The 23,918-nt window shown below is 40.5% G+C and overlaps 1 protein-coding gene across 4 annotated transcripts in view; it reads left to right on the top strand.

Annotated features, from left to right (window-relative positions):
• Positions 1-386: 386 nt before the first annotated feature.
• LOC122648848 overlaps positions 387-23,918 on the top strand; it is a 44,184-nt gene continuing 20,652 nt past the window's right edge. For all 4 annotated transcript variants that reach the window (XM_043842118.1, XM_043842115.1, XM_043842117.1 and 1 more), the window contains exon 1: positions 387-1,368. In XM_043842118.1, the coding sequence (XP_043698053.1) occupies positions 475-1,368 (894 nt within the window). In that variant the 5' untranslated portion in view covers positions 387-474. The remainder of the gene's footprint in view (positions 1,369-23,918) is intronic.

Below are 23,918 nucleotides of genomic sequence, written 5' to 3'. Positions count from 1 at the left end.
CACATCCCTAGGTGTATATCGAGAAGTGTGCGATACAGCTCAACCGTTGGATGCCCCTGGACGCACCCTAAGGATCCTTGGAGATGATCCTTATCCAATGGCGGGAGCCTTGTGCGGGAGCCTTGTGTACTGGTACTACTGGGTAAGCCCATACGGTAAAAAGACAAATGCGATGACACCAATGCACGATGCACGTATTTTGGTGCTACCATTTTTTTGGGGGTAACATATGCTACCATTTTTACCAACAACGAAAGACTGCCCTATTTTCAATTTGGAAAGGGTCCAGTGTAACCAACTGAACTTATAACGATCCAGACTCTCTGATCTCCTGATCTTCCTTGGCTGAACAATTTGTTTTCTTTTTATTTTTCGGTAAAGAACAATTTCTTTTCGTCTCTTTGCTCATTCTGCAGTTCTCTCCTCCATTAAGTGGTACTTTCATCTTTGGATGATCTCCCTTTCCATATCAAGATGATCTGTTCCGTTCCGTCAGGTAAATCGGATTCGAGTTGGTTGGACCGTCTTCGATCTTCTAAAGGTTTTCCCGTTGGCAATGATCTCGATCTTGAAGAATTCCTAAACCCTAACTCCGATCAGACTCTTACTTCCGACGGCAGTGTTTCTGATGTAGTTCAGGGGAAGAACTCTCCTAAACTAATCTCCGATTCTGCACCGTTGGACATGAAATCAGTCGTTGAGCGGAGGAACAACGCCGTGAATTCTGGTTTCAGGAAGCATAGGAAGAAGGAAAGCTTGTTTAACGTAATGAGCAATGTTCTTGCAGAGCTCTTTTACATGGGAGACCAGGGCAGCCTTGAGAGGATTAGAGGATCTGTGGAGAAAAAGAGCTCTCGGAAACAACCTAACCCTAGGATTTGTTTGTTTACTGCATCTGCCAACGTAGACGATGGTCGCTTGGCTAGTCTACGGAAGGATGACGGTGTACCAGCAATGTCACCTTCAATCGCCGATAATAGTGTAATAGAAGTTAAGCAAAACGGGTATCGCCTCGTGCCGAAGAAGAGAGGAAAGAGCGCTTCTCTTACTTTCGTAGAGGAGAAGTCGCAGACAGATCCTTCGTCCTACTCTTGTGTCGAAGTAACCATCATAGACACGAGTTCTTCAATTTGGAAATCTGGGAAACTGATTTTCAGGAAGGGGAATGTTTGGAAGGTCCGTGACAAGAGGTTGATGTCTGGGAACTGGACTGCGTTTAGAAAGAAGAGGAAGGCGAGTGAGTCTGATAAGAAGGTCGGAGGAAAGAAGAAGAAGGTCGGAGGAAAAAACAAAAAAAAGCTTTCTCAATCCCCGTTGAACACATCCACGGAAGCAGGTCGGGAGGAACTTACAAATCCATCCTTTGAGGTTTTTACTCCACCCAGGCTTCTTTAAAGCAAAGTTTCGGGCTTGTGATTTTGTTGGGATAGTTTGCTTTCATTAAAATAACCAAATTGATTACTTTCTACATCTCAAAAGCTTCGGTTGAAGTATATGCTTGATTTATTTCATCTTCTCTCTTCAAGATTTGTTACTAGTATCTCAAACGCTAAAGGACATTGATGACATTTGACATGTCCACCACCCCTAGGGTTCTTAAGTAAAGGCTAATTTACAGGCCGCCATCCTCTTTCTTGTTTTCTTCAATTTAAGGCTTGTTATAATGGGGATTTCCCTTGTATTATATTTAGTTATTAGGATATTGAAGTAGGGGCCAAAGGCCCTGTAGTAGTTTTTTTTTTCTTTCTTTTTTTGGTAAATAGAATTTTATTGAGGTGTGAGAGACAAGGCTTCACGTACACAAAGATTGTGAAGCCAAGGACTGGAATTAGGCCAAACTCTCAATTCACTCAAAGACAGAGAGCCTCCCTAGCTCCCTAGCTAGGGTATGGAGCTACACAGTTAGCCACCTAAGGTAGAACAGGTTTGAGGGCTCAAACCAGTAACCAAACAGGACCTTTCAACCAATGGCTAGTTCAGAATAAAGGGGTAATCCTAGCAGGTCTAGGAGAAGGGTAAATAGGTAATTAGTCAATAAATAGGACAGAACTTAGATCAAATAGCTAGTGAATCAGAAGTCAAACAGTGTATAAATTTCACTCAGATAATTAGTATTCAGATCGGAAAGCCCATAGTAGCTGGCAGGGGTATAATGGTAATTTTCTTAGGTTGAAATAGAATTAGAAATTAGGTTAACAGTAAACACAGTAATCTGTAATGATCTCAAATATTAAGAGTAAAGCAGAAAACAGTAAACTAGAATTGATATCAGAGAGAAAACAATGAATAAAAGGAGTAAAGGGTAATATAGGGAGATTAAAAATATCTCAGAATCCATAGGACAGATTTCTCTCCAAAATATGTTATGTGTGATCTTCTAAAACAAGGTGTTCTAATTGCAGAAAAGACTCAGTTTAAGACTTACTTGATAATGGTAGTGGATGTAATAGTCCTAGATAGGTAGGAAGCCTACTAGGAGCCAAACAACAGGATCAAATAACAAAAGGGGTTGCTGGTTCGAATGGACAGCACTAGGATTTAGGTCAATTCCTAGGGTTAGGGTTGGATATTGGAAAAGGGGTTTATAGGGTATTAAAGGGCAGGTCTAGGGGTCAATATGGTATAAAAATAATAGGATTTGGGAAGGTTTTAAAATTCTGCAGTTCTGGACAGAATTGTGTTGCAGGTTTTGGGTTTTAATGGAGTGAAGGAATGGAGGGGATAAAGTGGGAGTTTGGGGCTGAAACTTGGATCGAGTGTCAACAATGATGTAAGGGATGTATGCTGAAAGTTTGGTTTGAAACTGATGGACAGATTTGGAGTTATGGAGGTTTCCTAGTAGAAGTAGGAGAGAGGGGTAAAACTGTAATTTCAGACAATCGGCTGGGTGGATGGTGCTGAAATTTGAATCGAGTCTCTCTTAGGGTTTGAGAAAGACTTGATCAAATTTTTAGCAGATTCCAATGGTTAGATTTGGCTGGGCAGAATTCTCACGAAAATCACCTTGTATGTGACCTTCTAGAAGGAAGAAGAATAGTTGCAGAATTTCTTACTTGTTACAGGTCTTCAATGGCAACAACTTTGAAGATGAACAATGGGGTCTCCCGATCTTCACAATGCAAGGAGATAAGTAACAGCCCTCCCGATCTTCACAATGCAAGGAGTCGATTGGAGATCCACCAATCCCTTCAACCTTGATATTACTCACAAGGCAACCTTGATATTACTCACAAGGCACACTCACGATGGAGCAAAGGCAGCAACAAAGGCAGCAAGCATAAAGCTAATTTTTATTAATCAAATTCGTATACAATGCTGGCCTCCCTTACAAACTTATATAGAAGACTCAAAAATAGACTTAGACACTAAAAAGGAATGGCCTAACCTTATCCCTAATCTATTAGGCAACTTAAACTGACTAGGAAACTCAAATAGACTCAAAATAGAGTCCTAATGACTTAAAACAACTTAAACTACTTAAAATAAAGAAGATTCCCTAGTAGCCAATAGGATATAAGAACCTCTTAGCCAATAGGATCACTTCACTTAAATTAGACCAATTGAACCAATTAGATGCAACCAATTTAAACCGGCTCAATTAAAAACACACAATAAAAACTAAGTATTGGGCTAATCCCGTATGCAACCTATGTACCCCTATTTTAGGCCCAGAAAAGTGGTCTATTACATTAGAAACCCATGGGATCAAAGGCCCAACATGTATGTAACCCAACGCTAGACTTATTTCTAATGAAACAAGCCCTATTTGGTGATGAATCTGCATCAGGATGAGAACGAGATCAATAACCTAGTAACACAGTAATAACAAGAGAACAAAGCGAGATGACAATCTACTCGAGCTTCTCACTGCAGGGTGTCATCAAACACCGGTCCCTTCTTCCTCGATCAAACACAAGGCTTCTTTATGGAGAAGATGAGTTGTAACAACAATCTTCAATTTCAGAATCATGAGTAAGGTTATCAATCCTCTCATGCAAGTATCTTTATATAATAAATCCAAATACAAGTGGAGTTGGACTAGGATAAGTCCCTAGCTGACTCTATTAAAAGGCCTAGCCACTTTAGTCAATTAAGCCGATTCTATTAAAAGGTCTAAACTTAGTCAAGATAGTCAATTCTATTAAAAGGTCTGACGACATGGTCAATATAGCCGATTCTATTAAAAGGTCTGCCCGTATAATTAATATCAACATAAGTGCTGGGTCCACTTATTAGGTGCACTCTAATTTAAAAGACTATAATGAAATCACTTAAATTGGACCACAACTTGGACCAGAATTGGACAATGGTTCAATTAACAAACAAAGACTTAAATTAACCTAATTATATGAAAGCAAATAAACAAAACAACACAGTAACTGTTAGACGATGGATTGGCCTAACCCTTTGGACCTCTTCCTTTCGAGACTTTGTCTTCAGATCTGCATCAGCTCTCCCCGGCTAGCAATCATTTGTCTCTGACGAATGGGTGAAAGACATGTAACACTCATATAAGTCGGGATCGAGCTTCTTGAAGTCATCTACATGAATCCAAGTACTGTCATGTTGTGGACGATCTTTCCATTTGACAATGAAAGCGTGGTATTCGATGCCACGACGATTGATTTTGTAGTTGTCATCCAAAACCTCCTCAATAATGTCATCAATGGTGGCTTGAGTTGGGGGCAGCCGCATCATCCATTCAATGTCGCCATCATCTGAGCGATGTCCCACATAAAAATGTAGGTCAGCCATGTTGGAGATGTTGCTTATGCTCATTTCAGCAGGTAACTCAAGCACATAAGCGTTAGGTCCAATACGTTTCAGCGCCTTATACGGACCCATCTTCTTTGGATAGAGCTTGGTATTGACACACTATTGTTATCTCTCAGGGTTGACACGAACTATCACCATGTCTCTTGGCTTAAACTCCTCATAATGTCAATGACGATCTGCTGTAGCCTTGTAGACATCATTACTTACGGTGGTACGTCGTCGAACATCTGCATGCACCTCTGTGTTGTGGCGCAAGAATTCATCAGCTTCAAGGTTGATTCGAGCTTGGGGCGGTAGAGAAACAAGATCAATAAGATGTCTTGGCTGAACTCCAAGTAATATGTTGAAAGAAGTAGCCCCGTTGTCTTGGTCACTGAAATGTTGTATGCAAACTCAGCAATATCAAGAATGGCTGGCCATGTCTTCTCATAAGCTCTGACAAAGCACCTCAATAGATTCTCCAAACTTCTGCTCACTACCTCCGTTTGTCTGTCAGTCTGTGGATGGAATGTGGTTGAAAATTGTAGCTTTGTGTTAGTTTTCAGCCACAATGTCTTCTAAAAATAGCTCATGAACTTGACGTTACAATCAGAGACAATGCTACTCGGCAGCCCATGTAATCGTACAACCTCCTAGAAGAATAACTTTGCAATGTGAGATGCATCCAAGGTTTTACGACATGGTAGTAAGTGAGCCATCTTTGAGACGATCAACTTTAACCATGATGGAATTGTATCGTTCTCTTGTAGGAGGCAACCCATGTACAAAATCCATACTAATGTCGACCCATGGTGTATGCGGACCTGGTAGTGGTGAGTATAGATTTGTGTTCTGCTTGGCTCCCTTGGCTAGCTGACAAACTCGACACCTCTTGATTATATGATCAACATCTTTTGCAATATGAGGCCAATAATATCAATCAGTAACCTGTATGATGGTCTTATCCTTGCCAAAATGACCTCCCAAACCTCCTCCATGTATCTCCCGTATGATGTGATGCCGTAGGGAAGAGTTTTGAATGCATAACCGCATTTCCAAGAATAAATACCCATCGTGAAGCGAGTATTTATGGTGCTGTCCGCCCTGCTGTAACTCCTCATATAGTACGCTGAAATCTTTGCCAGATGCGTACTCATCACGTATCTGATCAATGCTAACTGCATGTGCTGAAAATGTTTTAAGAGTAAGCACTTTCTGGCTCAATGCATCAGCCACTATTGATGCAGATCTTCTGGTGTATTCAAGAAAGAAGAAGAAGAAGGCTGCTGCCTAGTATCCACGATTTTGCCAAGAAGGCTGTTAGGAGCAGTCATGATTTAGCTTGGGTTGTTTTATTTTAATTCCTTATGTCTTTGTACGAACCGGTTGTTTCAATTTTAGTAGTAGTTTAGTCCAGTTGGTCTAGTTGATTTTAGTACTTTACTTTCTATTTATTTATTAGCAATTGTCAACAATTAGTTCACATCAGTTTAGAAATTGATTGTGCCTTGTACTCCAAGCGAAGGGGGATCAATTGGAAACTTCCTATTTTGGGAACCGTCAGATTTTTGGACTCCTGCTGCTCCTTTCTATTATTCTATAAAGCAACCCAGGAGGGCACATAATGCAAAAGTTGACTTCGAACCAGGGAAACCAACGGGAGATCGATTGCAGCCAGGATCAACATAATAAGGATGAACAAATTGAATAACTGAAACTTTTATTACTTTCCCCCCCCCTGGTTTACATATGAAAGAATAACAAAGAAAAGGATAAGAAGAATAAGAAGAGGATATAGAGAAGAAAAGGGGATAGGTATAGTAGTCTATCTCAGCCTTGGGCCTCTCACCCACAGCTATCTTAGCTGTTGAGCACAAGTCTTCTTAGACCAAACACTTGCAAGCAAGCAATAGAAATTCCATTAATAAAGTCTTAATGCAAGTGCAACTGATGGGTCCTATTTATAGCTTGGCTTATGCTTCACAAAAATAGAAAGTCTCAAAAATAGATATCAAACGAAAATATAAACTAAATCTAACTGAAAGGAAACAAAGGACTGAAATAGAAACTTAATAAAATAGAGACTTCTAAATAAAAGCTAAACAACTAAAATAGAAACTCTAACTTTGACAAGGTTTCAAAAATAGAAATTATATCCTTGTCAAAAAAAGGAAGCTAACTTGGTCTTCAATCTTCTAGAAGCTGTCCCATCGATCCTAGAGTATCTTGCTGTCCAAGGCTTCTAGAATAGAGGCACACATGATCCAAGTTGGGACCCACAACATTGTTCACATACTGTTCCTGTGAACAGTAACATTGTTTTTGAAATCTGTTTTTGTCCTGTTCTTCATGCTTTGATCTGTATCAGCACAATAGAGCCCAAGATTTTACTTCAACTCATTGCTACTGTTTGCATGCTTGCTTGCTTTCCCATGGAGATTCCTTAGTGTGTGATCTAAGGAGGAAGGGGCTGGTGTTTGATCCAGTCGACTCCTTGCTGTGGGAAGCCTGGGAGGCTGATACCTATTGTGTTCTTCATCCCTACATCACTCTGAAGTTGTTAGAAGGTAGTCCTCAATATTCGATCTCCATTGTTGCAAGGTCAGACCTCAAACTTAGGTTAGTTTCTAATTTTGTCCCTTACCTTCTAATTCCATTACCTTAACCCCCAGCCCAATCCCACCATTAACTTCCTCCCATCATCTGATCTAATTTCACCCCCCGTGAGAGGATCACTTGATCCAATTTTCAGGCCCTTTGGACCAGTGGACCCGCTGATATCACCTTGTCTCTTTCAGCCTGTCCTTGAGATTGATCTCTGCAGTTTCAGCCTTGCTTGTGAAATCAGTTGGAGGTGTTTAACTAGCTGACTGCATAGAGACCTTTGGGATTAACTTCTACCTTGTTTTAGACCTAACCCATATACCCTTGTTCTGTTCTAGGTCCCTAAACTATTACCTAACAGCCCGACTTTCTTCTATTCTGTTTGATACCTTTATCCATCAGCCTTACTACAACCTGAGTATCTCCTAAGTGTGATTCATTCCGCGGTTTAAGATCCTGTTCTGGGATTGTTTGAAGCTTTCAAGTCTGTCCTACATTAAGTGGTATCAAAGCATGGTAGGGAAACATCTTTTAGGCTTCTAGATCCCACTCGATCTGATGGTTACTATAATGGAGATGTTCAAACAACTGAGTGAAAAGCTTACTGAAAATCAGATGAACTTCAAAGATAGGCTGTTAGCAATGGAGACTCGAGTTGCTAGTCCTACTCATGACTCTTATATTCCACCTGATGAAGAGACCCATCCGACTCACTCTGCAGCCAATATTCCTAAATAGAGGGGTATAGGAAGGGGTCCACAGTGGGGTTCCAGCAGTGCAACCAACCTTTGAAGAACATTTGAGAAGTTATTTTTCTGGTGATCAGCCTACACTCAATCGACACACGGGTGATTCTCAGAAGGTCAAGCTTAAACTCAAGGAGTATTCTGGTAAGCATGATCCCCAAGTGTTTTATGATTGGTTAGTAGTTTTAGATGATTATTTGATTGGTATGAAATATCTAAGGCACAAAAAATGAAACTAGCACGCACTAAGCTAGTTGGTGTTGCACGTGAGTAGGAGTGATACCTGTTGGATTCAATAGGGTCAGAGGTTAGAAACATTCGCCTGACATCTCGCTTGGATTGGAGTTGTATTGAGAAAGTTCTCTCAATTTGAAGAAGTCTGGTCTCCAACTCTGTTTTATGCGCAAGGTTGAAGACAACCTTTATCGTGGGTTTTCAAAAACACCTTACTTCTTGTTTTCCTTAAAGTTCCCCGCCCTTCTCCAATATTTCTGTTTAGTTCCATACCTCAACTTTGCTTCCTAGTTTGTCCAAAACAATATACAGTAATACCCTTTGTATCCCTTCTTCTTTACGTGCCTAATTGCCCCTTGAAATTTTTGGTATGTTATCGGATTGCGACTAGTTATTAGATTTGAGTTATTTGTTAATCGGGTGGGCCCATAAGCTATCCGAATCGGGTTATTGGAACCTCAAATCCGCATCACTCTTCCTATGAAATGGCTAATAGCTTATGCTCAGAGTCTTTGTTCTTTTGATTAGTCCTCAAGGACCATCGCTTGCGCATTTTAGCTGGTATGTTTACAGGATGAAAGACTATATGCTGCCTATACTGAAACACAAACTGATTTTTCTTACCGCCAACCGTAACATCACTGCCATACATCCAGGGTCTCCCGGGTAAGACTCTATAAGCTTCATTGGGATGACATCACACCACACATCCTCTGAATAACGATGAAGCTCTAAAGGCACAAAACAACGTTGATTAACCTCTGAAGTGTTACCATTCAGTAGTGACACCTTATATGGTTGTGGATATTCTCAGTCTTCAAACCTGCCTTCTTCATAAAAGCCTCTGAGGTAACATTGACATAGCTGTCGCTGTCAACTATCACCTATGTAGTGTGATCACCTGAATGCATACGGCTGTACAAGATGCAGTTACGTCTCCAATCCTCCCCTTTGGTTTCAGCCATCAAGATACGAGTAACCACATGAATACCATAAGTGCTATCTTCTTTCATATCAGCCTCATCATAGTCATCCACATCAATCCCTACCTTCCATAGTGTATGGGTATAAGTCAGGATCATCAAATCCCTACCTTCCATAGGGGCATAGGGTATGGGTATAAGTTAGGATCATCATTGTGTGGAGCATCCTCCTTGTCAGCAACTATGTTGATCTTTTGACGATTTGAACAAGTTTTGTCATAGTGTTCCATTTCTTGACAATGATAGCATTGCACCTTGTTGTTGCTAGTCATATGTGCTTTCCCTTTACTGTCAAACTGTGAAGGAATTGTAGCATATGAAGGACCGACGGTAGTAGATTTTGGTGCTAGAAAATTCTTTTTGTTCCCCAGCTTGATAACCAAATCTTCTACCTGTAGGTGCAAGTACTCCTCTGCACCAAGTGCTTTCTCAAAATAGTCTTGAATGTTGGACACATTTGTAACACCAATCGCTCGGTTGATGTCAGTCCTCAATCCCAATATGAATCGAGATAGTACTTTCATATCATTCTCTCCAATGCCAGTACGAGAAGAGAGAGTCAAATTGCTCCATATAGTCTGCCACAGATAAATTCCCTTGACGAAGATAATTTAACTTGTCCTGTAACCGAGTCCAGTGACATTGTAGGTACTTGTCACTCAGTTCTTCTTTCTTCTCTACCCAAGTAATAGGAGCTTTACCTTTGTCTTCAAGATCCCTCTCAGTAGTTCTTCACCACTCACGAGCTTAACCAACTAGCTTAGTTTGAGCTAATTTCGTCTTCCTTACTCAGATAGCTCGAACCAATCATAATAGTCGTCTAATGTTGCTGACCGATCATAGAATACTTGTGGATCATGCTTGCCACTGTAATCCTTCAGTTCGAGCTTGGCCTTCTGTGTTTTGTTAGAGTTTCGACAGGGTACATCAGTATCAGTGGGGATTGTGGAATAAGACCTTACGTGATCCTCAAAAGTAGGTTGGATTGTAGGAACCCTTGGTTGTTCCCTTCCTATACTTCTTCTGTTGTGGCAATGCACTGTAGACTGTAACTAATACCTGTTTCATCCTCAGATGGTAGGTTACTATCATGAGCAGGAGTAAATCTATGAGTCTATGACCGTCAAGTTGCAGTAACCTATCACTGATAGCCCTCTGTTCCGCCTTAAGTTCGGCTGACATGTTCTTCTGTTCAGCAGAGAGCTGTTGAAACATCTCAATAACCTTTGCCATCAGATCTGGAGGAGCCGGTAGCCTTGGTGAACCATCCTATGCCATGCTTTGATACCACTTAATGTAGTATAGGTTTGAGGACTCAAACAAGTAACCAAACATGACCTTTCAACCAAAGGTAGTTCAGAATAAAGGAGTAATCCTTGCAGGTCTAGGAGAAGGGTAAATTGGTAATTACACAACAAATAGGACAGAACTTAGATGACACAATAGCTACTGAAATCAGAAGTCGAACAATGTATAAATTTGACTCAGAAAATTAGTTTTCAGATTGGAAAACCTATAGTAGCCGAAAGGGGTATAATGGTAATTTTTTAAGGTCAAAGTAGTATAAGAAATTAGGTTAACAGTAAACACAGTAATCTGTAATGATCTCAGATATTAAAGAGTAAAGCAGAAAACAGCAAACTAGAATTGATTCCAGAGAGAAAACAGTGAATAAAAAGAGAAAAGGGTATTATAGGGAGATTGCAAATATTTCAGAATCCATAGGTATGATTGACCTGAATCTTGGATCGAGTTCCTTTTTTGGAGAATAGAGAATTTGATCAACAGAGTAAGGAGTTCTGATGGTTGTATTGATGTAGGCAGATTTCTCTCCCAAATATGTTATATGTGATCTTCTAGAAAAAAGCTGTTCTAATTGCAAAAAAAACTCAGTTTAAGACTTGATAATGGTAGTGGATGAGAACGAGATCAATAACCCAGTAACACAGTAGCAGCAAGAGAACAAAGCGAGATGATTATCCACCCGGGCTTCTCATCGCATGGTGTCAACTGGATCAAACACCAGTCCCTACTTCCTTGATCACACACAAGGCTTCTCTATGGAGAAAATAAGTTGCAGTATCAATGTTCAATTTCAAAATCATGAGTAATCAACCCCTCTCATGCAAGTACCTGTATATAATAAATTCAAATGGAAGTAGAGTTGGACTAGGACAAGTCCCTAGCCAACTTTATGAAAAGGCCTAGCCACTTTAGTCAATATAGTTAACTCTATGAAAAGGTTAGCCACTTAGTCAATATAGCATACTCTATTAAAATGTCTGGCCACATAGTCATATAGCCGACTCTATTAAAAGGTTTATTCACATAGTCAATATCGACTTAAGTGTTGGGTTCACTTATTAGATGCACTCTAATTTAAAAGGCAAGAGTGAAGTCACTTAAATTGAACCACCACTTGGACCACAGTTCAATTAACAAACAAAGACTTAAAATAAGCTAATTATGTGAAAGCAAATAAACAAAACAAAACAAAACAACCACTGTTAGGCCATGGATTGGCCTAACCCTTTGGACCTCTTCCTTCGAGAGTATGTCTTCAAATCTGGGCACTCTAAGAAGATGTGATCGTTTGTTTCCATAGGGTTGCTGCACCAAAGACATACGGAATCGATCGACACTTGGCGGGAAGACAGACCTTGACCCGAAGCAAGTCCTTGGGCACAAGCCCTCCACAACATAGATATAATCTTTTGCCCTTTCTTACACTGTCAGATTCTCTTCCATACTACCAAGGGAATGAGCGCCCACTCCTTGATATGGGAATTTGAAGCATTGTTGAGCATGATGTGCATTTTTATGATTGAATTGAGTGTGGTATGCCGACTTTACCGAGAAGATCCCACTTTTAGCGCCTCCCCAAATCTGCCTATCTTGATCGGGGGAAAGACTCATATTTATCTTGAGGATTCCTTTCTATCAGAGGGATGAAATAGTTGCTCAAGAAGGTGCAGTTTCGAAACCCGATTTTCCTGGTTAATAAGATCAGACACCTTGAAGAATGTACAGCTTGGTTGTCTCGGATAATGGACTCAAAAGTCAAAGTGAGTCGGGATCCAATTGTCTTCCCAAATGAGAATTTTTCTCTATTGCCAATTTGCCGTAGAGGGGCCTTGTTGGAGAACCTTTCTGCCTTCCAGAATACTCTGCCATGCCCATGAAGGCTGGTTACTGACACCCGCTTGCGAAAAATCCTTCTTGGGGAAATATATTGCTTTAAGCATAGTTCGAGAACTCGCGAGATCTCGCCGAGTTTCTCGATTTTTCGAAATCCAGAGATAAGACTGCCTACGAGTCTCAAAATGTCAATATTTCGCCGAGGTCTCGGTTTGACATAGGAAAATGCCCATGTAGGTCCTTTATATGAATGCCAGATCTCGAGATCTTGTTGGAAATTCTTGGTATATAGACACCTATCTATGCCAGGAACCAAGACAGACAAGACAAACACTTATTTATGCCTAATATCATTTGTATTTCATTTACTTAAGATATTATTCATAAATAAGCAAATACCCCCTATTTGAATCCAATAAAAATAGTTAAAAACCAAACGTGCGGTAAAATATTCATTTGTTTTGCTGTCCAAAAAACTATTTTCATTCAGAGTGATTTTGACAGCATTTGCGCACATCGAATTAAGTTTGACCGGTACATAACTCTTTCAATATAAATCAGATTTTAGCAATCTTGGACTTGTTGGAAAGCTTTGTTTTGAAAGCTTTCCAACCATAGTTGTCACGGCGTCATTGCGATCCAAGTCGGTAGAGGGGTGTCACGTCGATATATCGACATGTTGCCCGCCATGGCGAGCATGTCGACCATGTTTTATTTTTTATTTTCTCTATTTTTAATGTTTTAATAGATGTATACTCAAGCCATGTTTTATTTTTTCTCTATTGTTTCTCAAGTTTTAAGGATGGCAATCTTGTAATTAAGCAGAATCTAAGAAAGGGCATAGAAGGGTTTTGATTTAATGACTAAGGGTAAACTTGGAGGGATGGTAAAGTATGGACAAAGGGGAATAAAAGAAGAGAAGGGTACTTTAGGAAAAAGGCAAAAATAAGGGTTTGTAATAACCCACGATCGGATTATGGATTTATGGTTTTCTTCAACCTTACGACTTCAGCCTGGGACGGAAAACAGTGTAGTACGAAGGAGATAACTCCTTCAACTCTTCTCGGTCCAGTCTAAACCTTCAGGCAAAGCATCGCCACATCATGTTCTATCAATTCCAGCAAGAACACATCACAGAAATCAACTAAACAAGGAGTATTTAATTCTTGGAATCAGATCTGGCGACTTCTTAGTTGCAAGACAGAGACAGAGACATAGGCAGAAGAAATTGAAGAGGGAAAGAGAGACAGGAAGAAGAAATCGAAGAGGGAAAGAGGGACAGGAAGAAGAAATCAAAGAGGGACGCCATGGCGTAGGTCGCCATGCATTCTCCAGCGCCAGGATGCCATGGCGACGCCATGACAACCATGTTTCCAACAAGTCCAAGATGCTTAAATCTGATTTATATTGAAGGAGTTATGTACCGGTAAACTTAATTCGGTGTGCGCGAATGCTGTCAAAATCGCTCTGGATGAAAATATATTTTTGGACATCAAAACAAATGAATATTTTACCGCACTTTTGGTTTTTAGCAATGTTTTACCATATTAAGATTTATGGAATTATTAGATTTGAGAAAAACCTCAGCATTAGAAAGTTGAAAATTGCACCTACCGCCGAAAATCCAGTTTTTGTTCTTGAACTAGGGGGTTGACTTTTTTTCCTTTTGGAATTTTATTTTTTAACTATTTTTATTGGATTCAAATGGGGGGGGGTATTTGCTTATTTATGAATAATATCTTAAGTAAATGAAATACAAATGATATTAGGCATAAATAAGTGTGTTTGTCCTATGTCTGTCCTGGTTTCTAGCATAAGTAAGTGTCAGTCCTGCTTTCCCACTAACTGAAACTCCTATTTGGACTTTGTTTTTGCAAAATCTGATAGTGCCATTGTGTTTAAATGGCCTAAAATAAGTTGAATACCAAGTTTCAGACCCAAACTAGGTCTAAAACCCACTGAGATGAGGCTTCGAGTCGAGAAAAAAAAAGGTGCACCAACTCGGCGAGATCTCGACTCGACTCGGTTTTTCAAGGGTCTAAGTTGGCACCGAGACCTGAGTTTTCGAACCTTGGCTTTAAGAAATTGGGTCAATAAGGAGTCCAGGTTTGACCACAATCGCTACGCCACCTTAGATCATAGTTGTCACATCGTCACGGCGATCCAAGTCGGTGGAGGGCTGTCTAATTGATATATCGACATGTCGTCCGCCATGGCGATCACGTCGAACATGTTTTATTTTTTATTTTCTCTATTTTTAATGTCATTTAGTATGCTATAATAGATACCCTATAACATAAAAAATCAACATGAAATGTACTACTAGTGTACTATGGTTTAATTCATGAAAGTGTAATATCTATTAGTGTATATGAATTATGAAACCATGGATTAGCCTATCAAATAATTGATAGCAATAGTCTTGCTGATAATAAAGTCGAAAAATCAAATGATAGGCTAACCTGTTTACAGAGTGGCAGTGCTGTAATCAAATAGAATCTTGAATGGCTCAAGCTGCTACAAGAGGAGGAAAACAACGGCAATTTGAAGGAGTTTTCTCCTTTGTTAGAACTCTGATGATTCTGCAACTTTGGAACCAGGTTCTAAACCCCAGGTCCTGTTGATTCCAAGTGGTAGTCACCAGAAATAGCAACTAACAACTTAAAGAAAAGTCCCAGAAATTGCAGGTGGCGGTAGAGAGGAAATCAGCTTTGTTTGCAAAGCTCCAACTCACAGCAAGAGAGGTATTACGGCTTAAGATTCTGGGGTTCAGGTCGCCCAGTGCATGTGGCTTAAGAAGGAATGGGCTAGCTTAGTTCACAAGTCACAACTGTGGGGAACTGTTGTGAACCAGAACAGGGGTAAAAGGAGAAACCAGAAAAGAAGAAAAAGAATGAAAGAAGAGAGGGAATTGTAGTGAAGCCTGCAACTCTGCAAGGCAAGAAGAAGAAAAAAGAAGACAAAAAACCCCCCCCTCTGTCGAGTGTCGTCTCTCTCCGTCTCTGTCTCTCTTTGCATGTGTGTGTTGACCGTGAGAGACTGAGAGTGGCCCTTGCCGTCTTGGCCTGTGTTACATATTAAAAAGACAAAAAAAAGAAAAAAGAGAAGAGGAGTCGCCGGAAGTGAAGAAGACGACTCTCTCTCTCTTTCTCTCGCTGGAGGACTGAGAAGAGAAGAATAATAAGAGGAACTGAAGAAAAAGAAGAAGAACTACCAAATTAAAAAAAAAAAAAAAACAATTACTTACCTGCTGGGAGAACTCGCGGGAGCTAGGAGAACTTGCCGGAGCCGACAAAGGAGGCCGATAGTCGCTGGACTGCTGGAGGGTTTCGAAGTCTCGCGTCTCTTTCTTCTAATGACTCTCTCCTTCTCTGTTGAGTGAGAGTCTTTTCGATTTCTATTAGGGTATAGGCACTAGTCAATTGTTTTTTATTTATTTATTTTTGTTAATGTGTATTGCAGGTGTAACTTTACACCTCCAATACACATTAAGATAAAAGCATTATCTTTTAAAAGGTTAAAAAAAAATTAAAATGATTAAAAACTAAAGTTTTTACACTTGAACAAGAATATCGGCCGAGATGGCCATATATCGTGGTATGGCATCCATGTCGGTGCCATGGCGACACCAAGGAGGCCATATCGGTCGATATTCTTACATATACCATATCGACCAATGATATGTCCATTATTCCAGCGATATGACGCCATGGCAGCGCCATGACAATTATGCCTTAGATAACAAAGCTCTATTATGGAGGAGAGGATTGCGTAGACCTAAACTGCCTCTCTTTTGATTGGAAGAAGCGTGGTCAAGAAATCCAGGGAATCCATTGTTCCTCTTCTTTCTGCCCTCAAAAGGACTTGGACATAGTCTGCCGCGTCTTGACATGATGAGAGAAAGGCATTTAAAATGTGATCTGGCAAAACTAGACATTGAGCTCACGACGGATTTTAGCATCACCTCCCTACTGGCGTAGGACAAAAATTGCTGCTTCCACCCTTTAATTTTATTACATACATTAGATGTAAGCGCTTGGAACACCTGGACTTTATGCACTCCAATCTCAGTTGGAAGACCGAGGTATCTAGATGGGCCATCTCCATAAGGTATCTTCAAAATCCGGGAATACCACAGCTTCACCCTTTGAGTAGTTTTAGGACTAAAAAAGAGGGAAGACTTTTGTAGGTTCACGGCTTGGCCACTTGCCTTGCAAAGAGGAGATGTATGATTGCCAGTGCTCTACTTCACACTTTTACACCATGGAGGGAATGGTCTGATGAAGCTTTCTCAAGGATCGAACATAGGCACTGAGTGCATATAATGAAAAGGGATGCGGAGAGGGGTTCCCCTTGCCGTATGCCCCTTGAAGGAATAATGGGTCTCCTATCTGATGCAGATCCAAGCACAAGGAAGAAGAAGAAACAGCCCTGATTGGCTGCATTTGTTGGAGCTTAGTTTTTCCCATACTTAGTTTTTTTTTACAGCCTTTAAGGGCTAATTCTGATTGGCTGGATTTTGTTTTAATCTGATTGGTTCATTAGGAATCTTTTAAGCTATGTTTAATTTGTTAGTTTTACTTCCCTCCACGATTTCTAATAAGAGGGTCTGAAGTGTTTTGTAATTAGGGATCAGATCTGGGATTATAAGTCCTAATTTGAGTAGGATTTTGGCTTTGGTCTTTTTGCATAAATAATACAATTCGAGGCCAGGCTCCCCCCACTATTCTGAATTAAAAAAAAAATTCTCTTTAGCTTTTGCTACTTGCGGTCTTGCTTCTGTTTGCTCCTCTGTGAGTTTGCCTTGTGGGTTTATCAAGGTTGAAGGGGTTGGTGGATTCCAGCTGACTCTTTGCATCGGGAAGATCGAGAGGACCTTATCTCAGCTATCTAGCTACTGCCATTGGAGGGTGATCAAACCAGGAAGTTGTTTACAATTTCCTGCAATAACACTTTAATGTAGTCCTAGGTAAGTAGGAGACCTACTAAGCCAGACAACAGGATCAATCGCAAAAGGGCTTGCTGGTTCGAATGGACAGCACTAGGATTTAGGTTAATTCTAGGGTTTAGGATGGGAATTTGGGAATGGGTCTTATATGGCTTTAATATGCAGGTCTAGGGGGTTATTATGGGATAAAAATAATTGGATTTGGGAAGGTTTTAAAATTCTGCAATTCTGGACAGAATTGAGTTGCAGGTTTTAGGTTTAATGGAGTGGGGGAATGGAGGGGATATAGTGGGGATTATGGACTAGGTTTAAGGTCGAGTGTAGGGAGAGGTGTGGGGAATATAGGGTGGAAGTATGGTTCGAAATTGATAGCCAGATCTATAGTTATGAGGGAGTCCTAGTGGAGGTAGGAGTTGCAGGTTTAATGGAGATTAGGGTTTGATGGATGGAGGGGAATGTGGATTAGGTCTAATGGAAGGATAATGGCTGGGAAGAGGAAGGTTTAAAAACAAATAGCAGGTTCAAACTTACTGGATTGCAGAAAACAATGGTAGCAGCTTGATAACTTGAAGAAACCTCCCGATCTTCACAATGCAAGGAGTCGCAGGAGTCCACCTACCCTTTACCACCTTGAGATCCACAAGGATATACACTCACAAAGAGCAGTAGCAATGGCAGCAAGCATAAAGCTAATTTTTATTAATCAAATTCGTATGTAATGTTGGCCTCCCTTACAAACTTATATAGAAGACTCAAAAATAGATTTAGACACTAAAAAGGAATGGCCTAACCCTATCTCTAACCTATTAGGTAACTTAAACTGACTAGGAAACTAGAATACTAAAGGAAATAGACTCAAAACATGGTTGGACTTATAGAGTCCTAATCCAGCCCAGCTTACATCACAGGACCAATTAAGTTGTCACATGACCACTTAACCAAGTCACATGATCACTTAAATTGAACCAATTGGATGCAACCAATTTGAACCGGTTCAATTAAAAAACATAAAAATAAACTAAGTATTGGGCTAATCCCGTATGCAACCTATATATCCATATTTTAGGCCCATAAAAGTGGCCTATTACATTAGAAACCCATGGGATCAAGGGCCCAACATGTATGTAACCCAATCCTAGACTTATTCCCAATGAAACAAGCCCTATTTGGTGATGAATCTGCATCAACTCTCCCCAACTTGAAAAAATTCGTCATCGAATTTTATAGTGATGAGGGGGAATCAACATGTGATCACCAGCTTTGACCATCCCCAAACAGAATTCCAGTGAAGCAGGAACATTGAGGATAAAATCTCTAAGGCGTGGAGCTTTCTCTTCGAAGAACCATGGTGGCATAACAAACTCTATGTGTTCGTTTTCTGATTCAGCAACAACTGTGAATATCCTGTCCATAGAGTCTTCAGTGTTAGCAACCTTCGCATCTAATACTTGAGACACAAGCTCCACCTCTTCAAAAACAGCATCTTGAATGCCAATAATTTCTTGTGGAGTGCTTTCAACCACTACTTCATCTTCCATGTCCTCAGCCTTGTATACTTTGCTCTCTTCAGTAGTTTCTTCTACCATTGTGTTTTGGACCTCCACATCAATTTGATGGCTGAGCTTCTCAACCATGATCTTAACTATTGGTGTAGCTTGGTCTACTTGAGTTTCTTTAGCTATAGGTTCTTGAATCTCTTCAACACAAACTGCCTTAGTAGAATCTTCTGTTGGTGCATCCACCATTGGTGAAACTTCAAACACAGTCGATGCCACTTGCGTTTGAGTTGACATGTTCGGCAGTCCCTGTGGCTGTACAGTCGATGTGGTCACCTTTGGTTGTAACCCTTTTAGAATAAAACAATGGTATAGACGGTGTCGATCAGGTAGGACACACAAGTTGTTTTCAGGTTCAATCCAACCTTGTCGCGTGTCTAACCAATCACCACCTACTGCAATAAAACTCTTTGAATGTGGTACCGGCTGACACCAAGCACCATCATGGTATGAAGAACACCCAAATACAACAAAGATTTTACCTGTAGGCATGATGCAAATCTCTCCTGGTTGGGACAACATATCCACCACAGATTGTGAAATAATGTTGTTACGTCGCCTTTCATCAACAACTAATATGGTTGTGCTCCCATTGGGTAGACGAACTCAGGTCTTGAAAATGAATGGAGGTGGGTCTTTTGAGGCTTGGTTGGAGCTTCCATCCGCCATAGCTTTGATACCAATTAATGTAGTCCTAGGTAGGGAGGAGACCTACTAGGAGCCAGACAACAGGATCAATCGCAAAAGGGGTTGCTGGTTTGAATGGACAGCACTATGATTTAGGTTAATTCTAGGGTTTAGGATGGGAATTTGGGAATGGGTCTTATATGGCTTTAATATGCAGGTCTAGGGGGTTATTATGGGAGAAAAATAATTGGATTTGGGAAGGTTTTAAAATTCTGCAATTCTGGACAGAATTGAGTTGCAGGTTTTAGGTTTAATGGAGTGGGGGAATGGAGGGGATATAGTGGGGATTATGGACCGAGTTTAAGGTCGAGTGTAGGGAGAGGTGTGGGGAATATAGGCTGGAAGTATGGTTTGAAATTGATAGCCAGATCTATAGTTATGAGGGAGTCCTAGTTGAGGTAGGAGTTGCAGGTTTAATGGAGATTAGGGTTTGATGGATGGAGGGGAATGTGGATTAGGTCTAATGGAAGGATAATGGCTGGGAAGAAGAAGGTTTAAAAACAAATAGCAGGTTCAAACTTACAGGATTGCAGAGACCAATGGCAGCAGCTTGATAACTTGAAGAGACCTCCCGATCTTCACAATGCAAGGAGTCGCAGGAGTCTACCTATCCTTCACCACCTTGAGATCCACAAGGATATACACTCACAAAGAGCAGCAAGCATAAAGCTAATTTTTATTAATCCAATTCGAATGTAATGTTGGCCTCCCTTACAAACTTATATAGAAGACTCAAAAATAGACTTAGACACTAAAAAGGAATGGCCTAACCCTATCCCTAACCTATTAGGTAACTTAAACTAACTAGGAAACTAGAATACTAAAGGAAATAGACTCAAAACATGGCTAGACTTATAGAGTCCTAATCCAGTCCAACTTACTTCACATGACCAATTAAGTTGTCACATGACCACTTAACCAAGTCACATGATCACTTAAATTGAACCAATTGGATGCAACCAATTTGAACCGGTTCAATTAAAAAACATAAAAATAAACTAAATATTGGGCTAATCCCGTATGCAACCTATATACCCATATTTTAGGCCCATAAATGGGGCCTATTACATTAGAAACCCATGGGATCAAAGGCCCAAAATGTATGTAACCCAATCCTAGATTTATTCCCAATGAAACAAGCCCTATTTGGTGATGAATCTGCATCACACTTCTTCTTCTAATCCTCCAACCTAGCCTTCATTCCCACATTCGATCCCCATAACCCTAAATCCTGTCCAGCCTCATTCCCTCCATCAATCATCACCAACCTTCTTCCACAACAGCCTTATCATCCCCCTAAGACTCGACAGAAACCCCTCTCCCATCTATCCATTAAAACCCTAATCTCCATTAACCTCCATTAAAACCCTAACCCTCAAATACAGATCCTATACTTCCAGCCACCAAAACCCAACCAAACTTCAGTCGAACCACCCCCTCACTGCCTAGGATACTCGATCCAAAGCCCCTCTCCAAATTGTCATTCTAAACCTTAAATTCCCCTCTTTTCCTAAAACCCAAAACCCAAACCAAAACCCTAAATTTTACAGAAATTCAAATTCATTTAAACCTAATCAAACCCACATCAATACATTCCTAAATACCTGCCCAACATTACTGTTTATCACAATCAGTCATCACCTTCATCCTAACCCTAGTTTTAACCTAAATTTCCCAATTCTACCCAATCAGCTAGCTTAATCAGAGGTCCTGGTTTACTTGGCTTCTAGTAGGACTTTATCCTATCTAGAACTACTTTACTATCAGCTCCATTAATGAGAATATTGTAAGAAACTGTTGATATGCATTGCATAACAAGGTTAACCCATCTAGAGCAGAAGCCAAATTGTAGCAGCATGTTTTTGATGAAAGGCCATTCTAGCCGCTCATATGCCTTTTGCATACTGAGCTTGATGGCCACAAATTTTTTTCTTCCCTTTCTTTCTCTTCTATGTAATTAAACAGCTCATGACAAAATAATTGTCGGAAATCAATCTCTCCAGGACGAAAGCCGCTTGAGATGGAGCAATAATCTGGTGGAGGGAGTGAGGGACTTCTTCAACCTGTCAGCCATTATTCTTGAGATGACCTTGTACGCCACACTGCATAGGCTAATTGGCCTAAACTGGTAGGCCGATTCTGGACTGTGCACCTTGGGGATAAGGCATAGCAGTAATTTGTTAAGTTCAGAAGATATTCGACCTGTCACAAAGAAATCATTGATAGACTGAACAATGTTATCGTTATTAATATCCCAATATTTCTGAAAAAAGTTTGGGGGGAATCCATTGAGGCCGGGGGATTGTAGAGGCCTCATTGCATTCAAAGCTCCTTGGATTTCCTCCACCGAGGGTATCAAACAGAGATATGTATTGAGACCGCTACTAACCACTGGAGTGGTAACCTCTAGGACAGCTTGAAGAGCATCAGAGTCAATACCTGCTGAATTGAATACGCCTCTGAGATGATCAAGAATTTCAGAGAAAACCTCTAATTCTGCATCTACTGATCTGCCCTTGTTTTAATTTTTAAAATTCTGCTCCACTGTCTTCTGTGAACTGTAGTGGGTTTGAAAAAATCCAATATTTTAGTCACCAGAATTGAGCCAGGAAATGCGGGACTTTTGTTGCCACATAGCTTTTTCCCTTGCAAGCTCCTCCAATAAGCTACTAATATCATTCTCTCTGATCTGGGATTGTGCTGAGTCTGGAAGGCTCTGAAGGCGTCCTAAACTTCTAATTCTCTCTTTAGATTATTGATGTTTTCTTGGATGTGCCCAAAGATTCTTTGTTCCACCTTTTCAGAGATGTTCAACAGGAATCAAGCTTGCACTGAAGGGAAATAGAAGGAGTGGGCCTGACTTGCAAGGTCCAAGCCTTGGCAATTGTGTTTTTACATTCCGGGTGGCTCATACACATGGAGAAACTCACTGAGATTGTTGCCTTTAGGAAGAGGGCCGAAAAGCGAGATGAAGCAGAATGTCTACACCATCTTTTCAGTATCATTCCTTAAAGATCGAAGATACTCCTCAAAGGCAGCAACCTGATCCAACTATACCCCAGGATGTCACATAACTATTTTTCAACATAGACTATGGCACTAAGGTTGAGGTTTCAGAATTCAGTGGTAAAAACGGGCCAGAGGAATTTTTTGATTGGCTTACCAAGGTTGAAAAGATTCTATTATAAATTCTTTACGGACACAAAAAAGTGTGAACTCATCCTCACCAAGTGATGAAAATGATTTGGGAATAATTGCTTGTGTCCCAAGGGATCACAGCCAAATTCTATTCATAATAAAAGAGAAAATAACAAAATTACAAGTATATCCTTAGGGCTGAACACACTTACGAGAATATCCAAAACACCCAAATTACAACACTCCCCCTTAAGGTGGTGCATATATATCACACATGCCCAACTTGCACACAATAAATGAAACACCTTATTGTTAAGTCTTTTGGTGAAGACATCGGCCAATTGATCACCAGATTGAACAAAGGGATACATAACTCCTTGATCTAGTTTCTCTTTGATGAAATGGCGGGTTATCTCCATGTGCTTTGTCCTGTCATGCTAAACAGGATTGTAGACAATGCTAATAGCAGATTTGCTATCACAGTACAGTGTCATGGGAGAGTTGGTACTAACCCCAAGATTATGAAGAAGACCCTTAAGCCTCAACAACTCACATATGTCATGTGCCATAGCACGAAATTCAGCCTCTGCATTGGACCGAGCAACATCATCTTGCTTCTTGTTACCTCCTACAATGGTACAAGCCAGACTTGGACCTTCAATCATCAGGAAAGCCTGCCCAGTCAGCATTGATGAAGGTCTCTATACGCATGTGGCTATGAGGAGATAAAAGAACCTGTTTTCCTGGTGATGACTTCAGGTACCTTAGAATACGATACACAACATCCAAGTGAGTTGAGTATGGGTCATGCATATACTGATTTACTAGACTCACAGCATGAGCAATGTTTGGTCGAGTATGGGAGAGATATATCAATCTAAGCACCAGTCGTTGATAGCCTCTTTTGTTAACTGGCTCACCATCTTTGCCCTTCAAATGTGTGTTTTCTTCCAGAGGAGTATCAATAGGGTCACAACCAAGCATCCCAGTCTCGGATAGGAGATCCAAAGTATACTTCCTTTGAGAGAGAAAGATTCCTTGGAAGAATGAGCAACTTCAACAACAGCAACCATGACCTTCTCTCAACTAAATGGGGTCGACTACATGGATCCGAAGAGGCCGTGACGGT

The sequence above is a fragment of the Telopea speciosissima genome, chromosome 1 (genome assembly GCF_018873765.1).
Source record: "Telopea speciosissima isolate NSW1024214 ecotype Mountain lineage chromosome 1, Tspe_v1, whole genome shotgun sequence".
Taxonomy (NCBI): Eukaryota; Viridiplantae; Streptophyta; class Magnoliopsida; order Proteales; family Proteaceae; genus Telopea; species Telopea speciosissima.
This window is presented reverse-complemented; position numbering and strand designations above follow the sequence as displayed.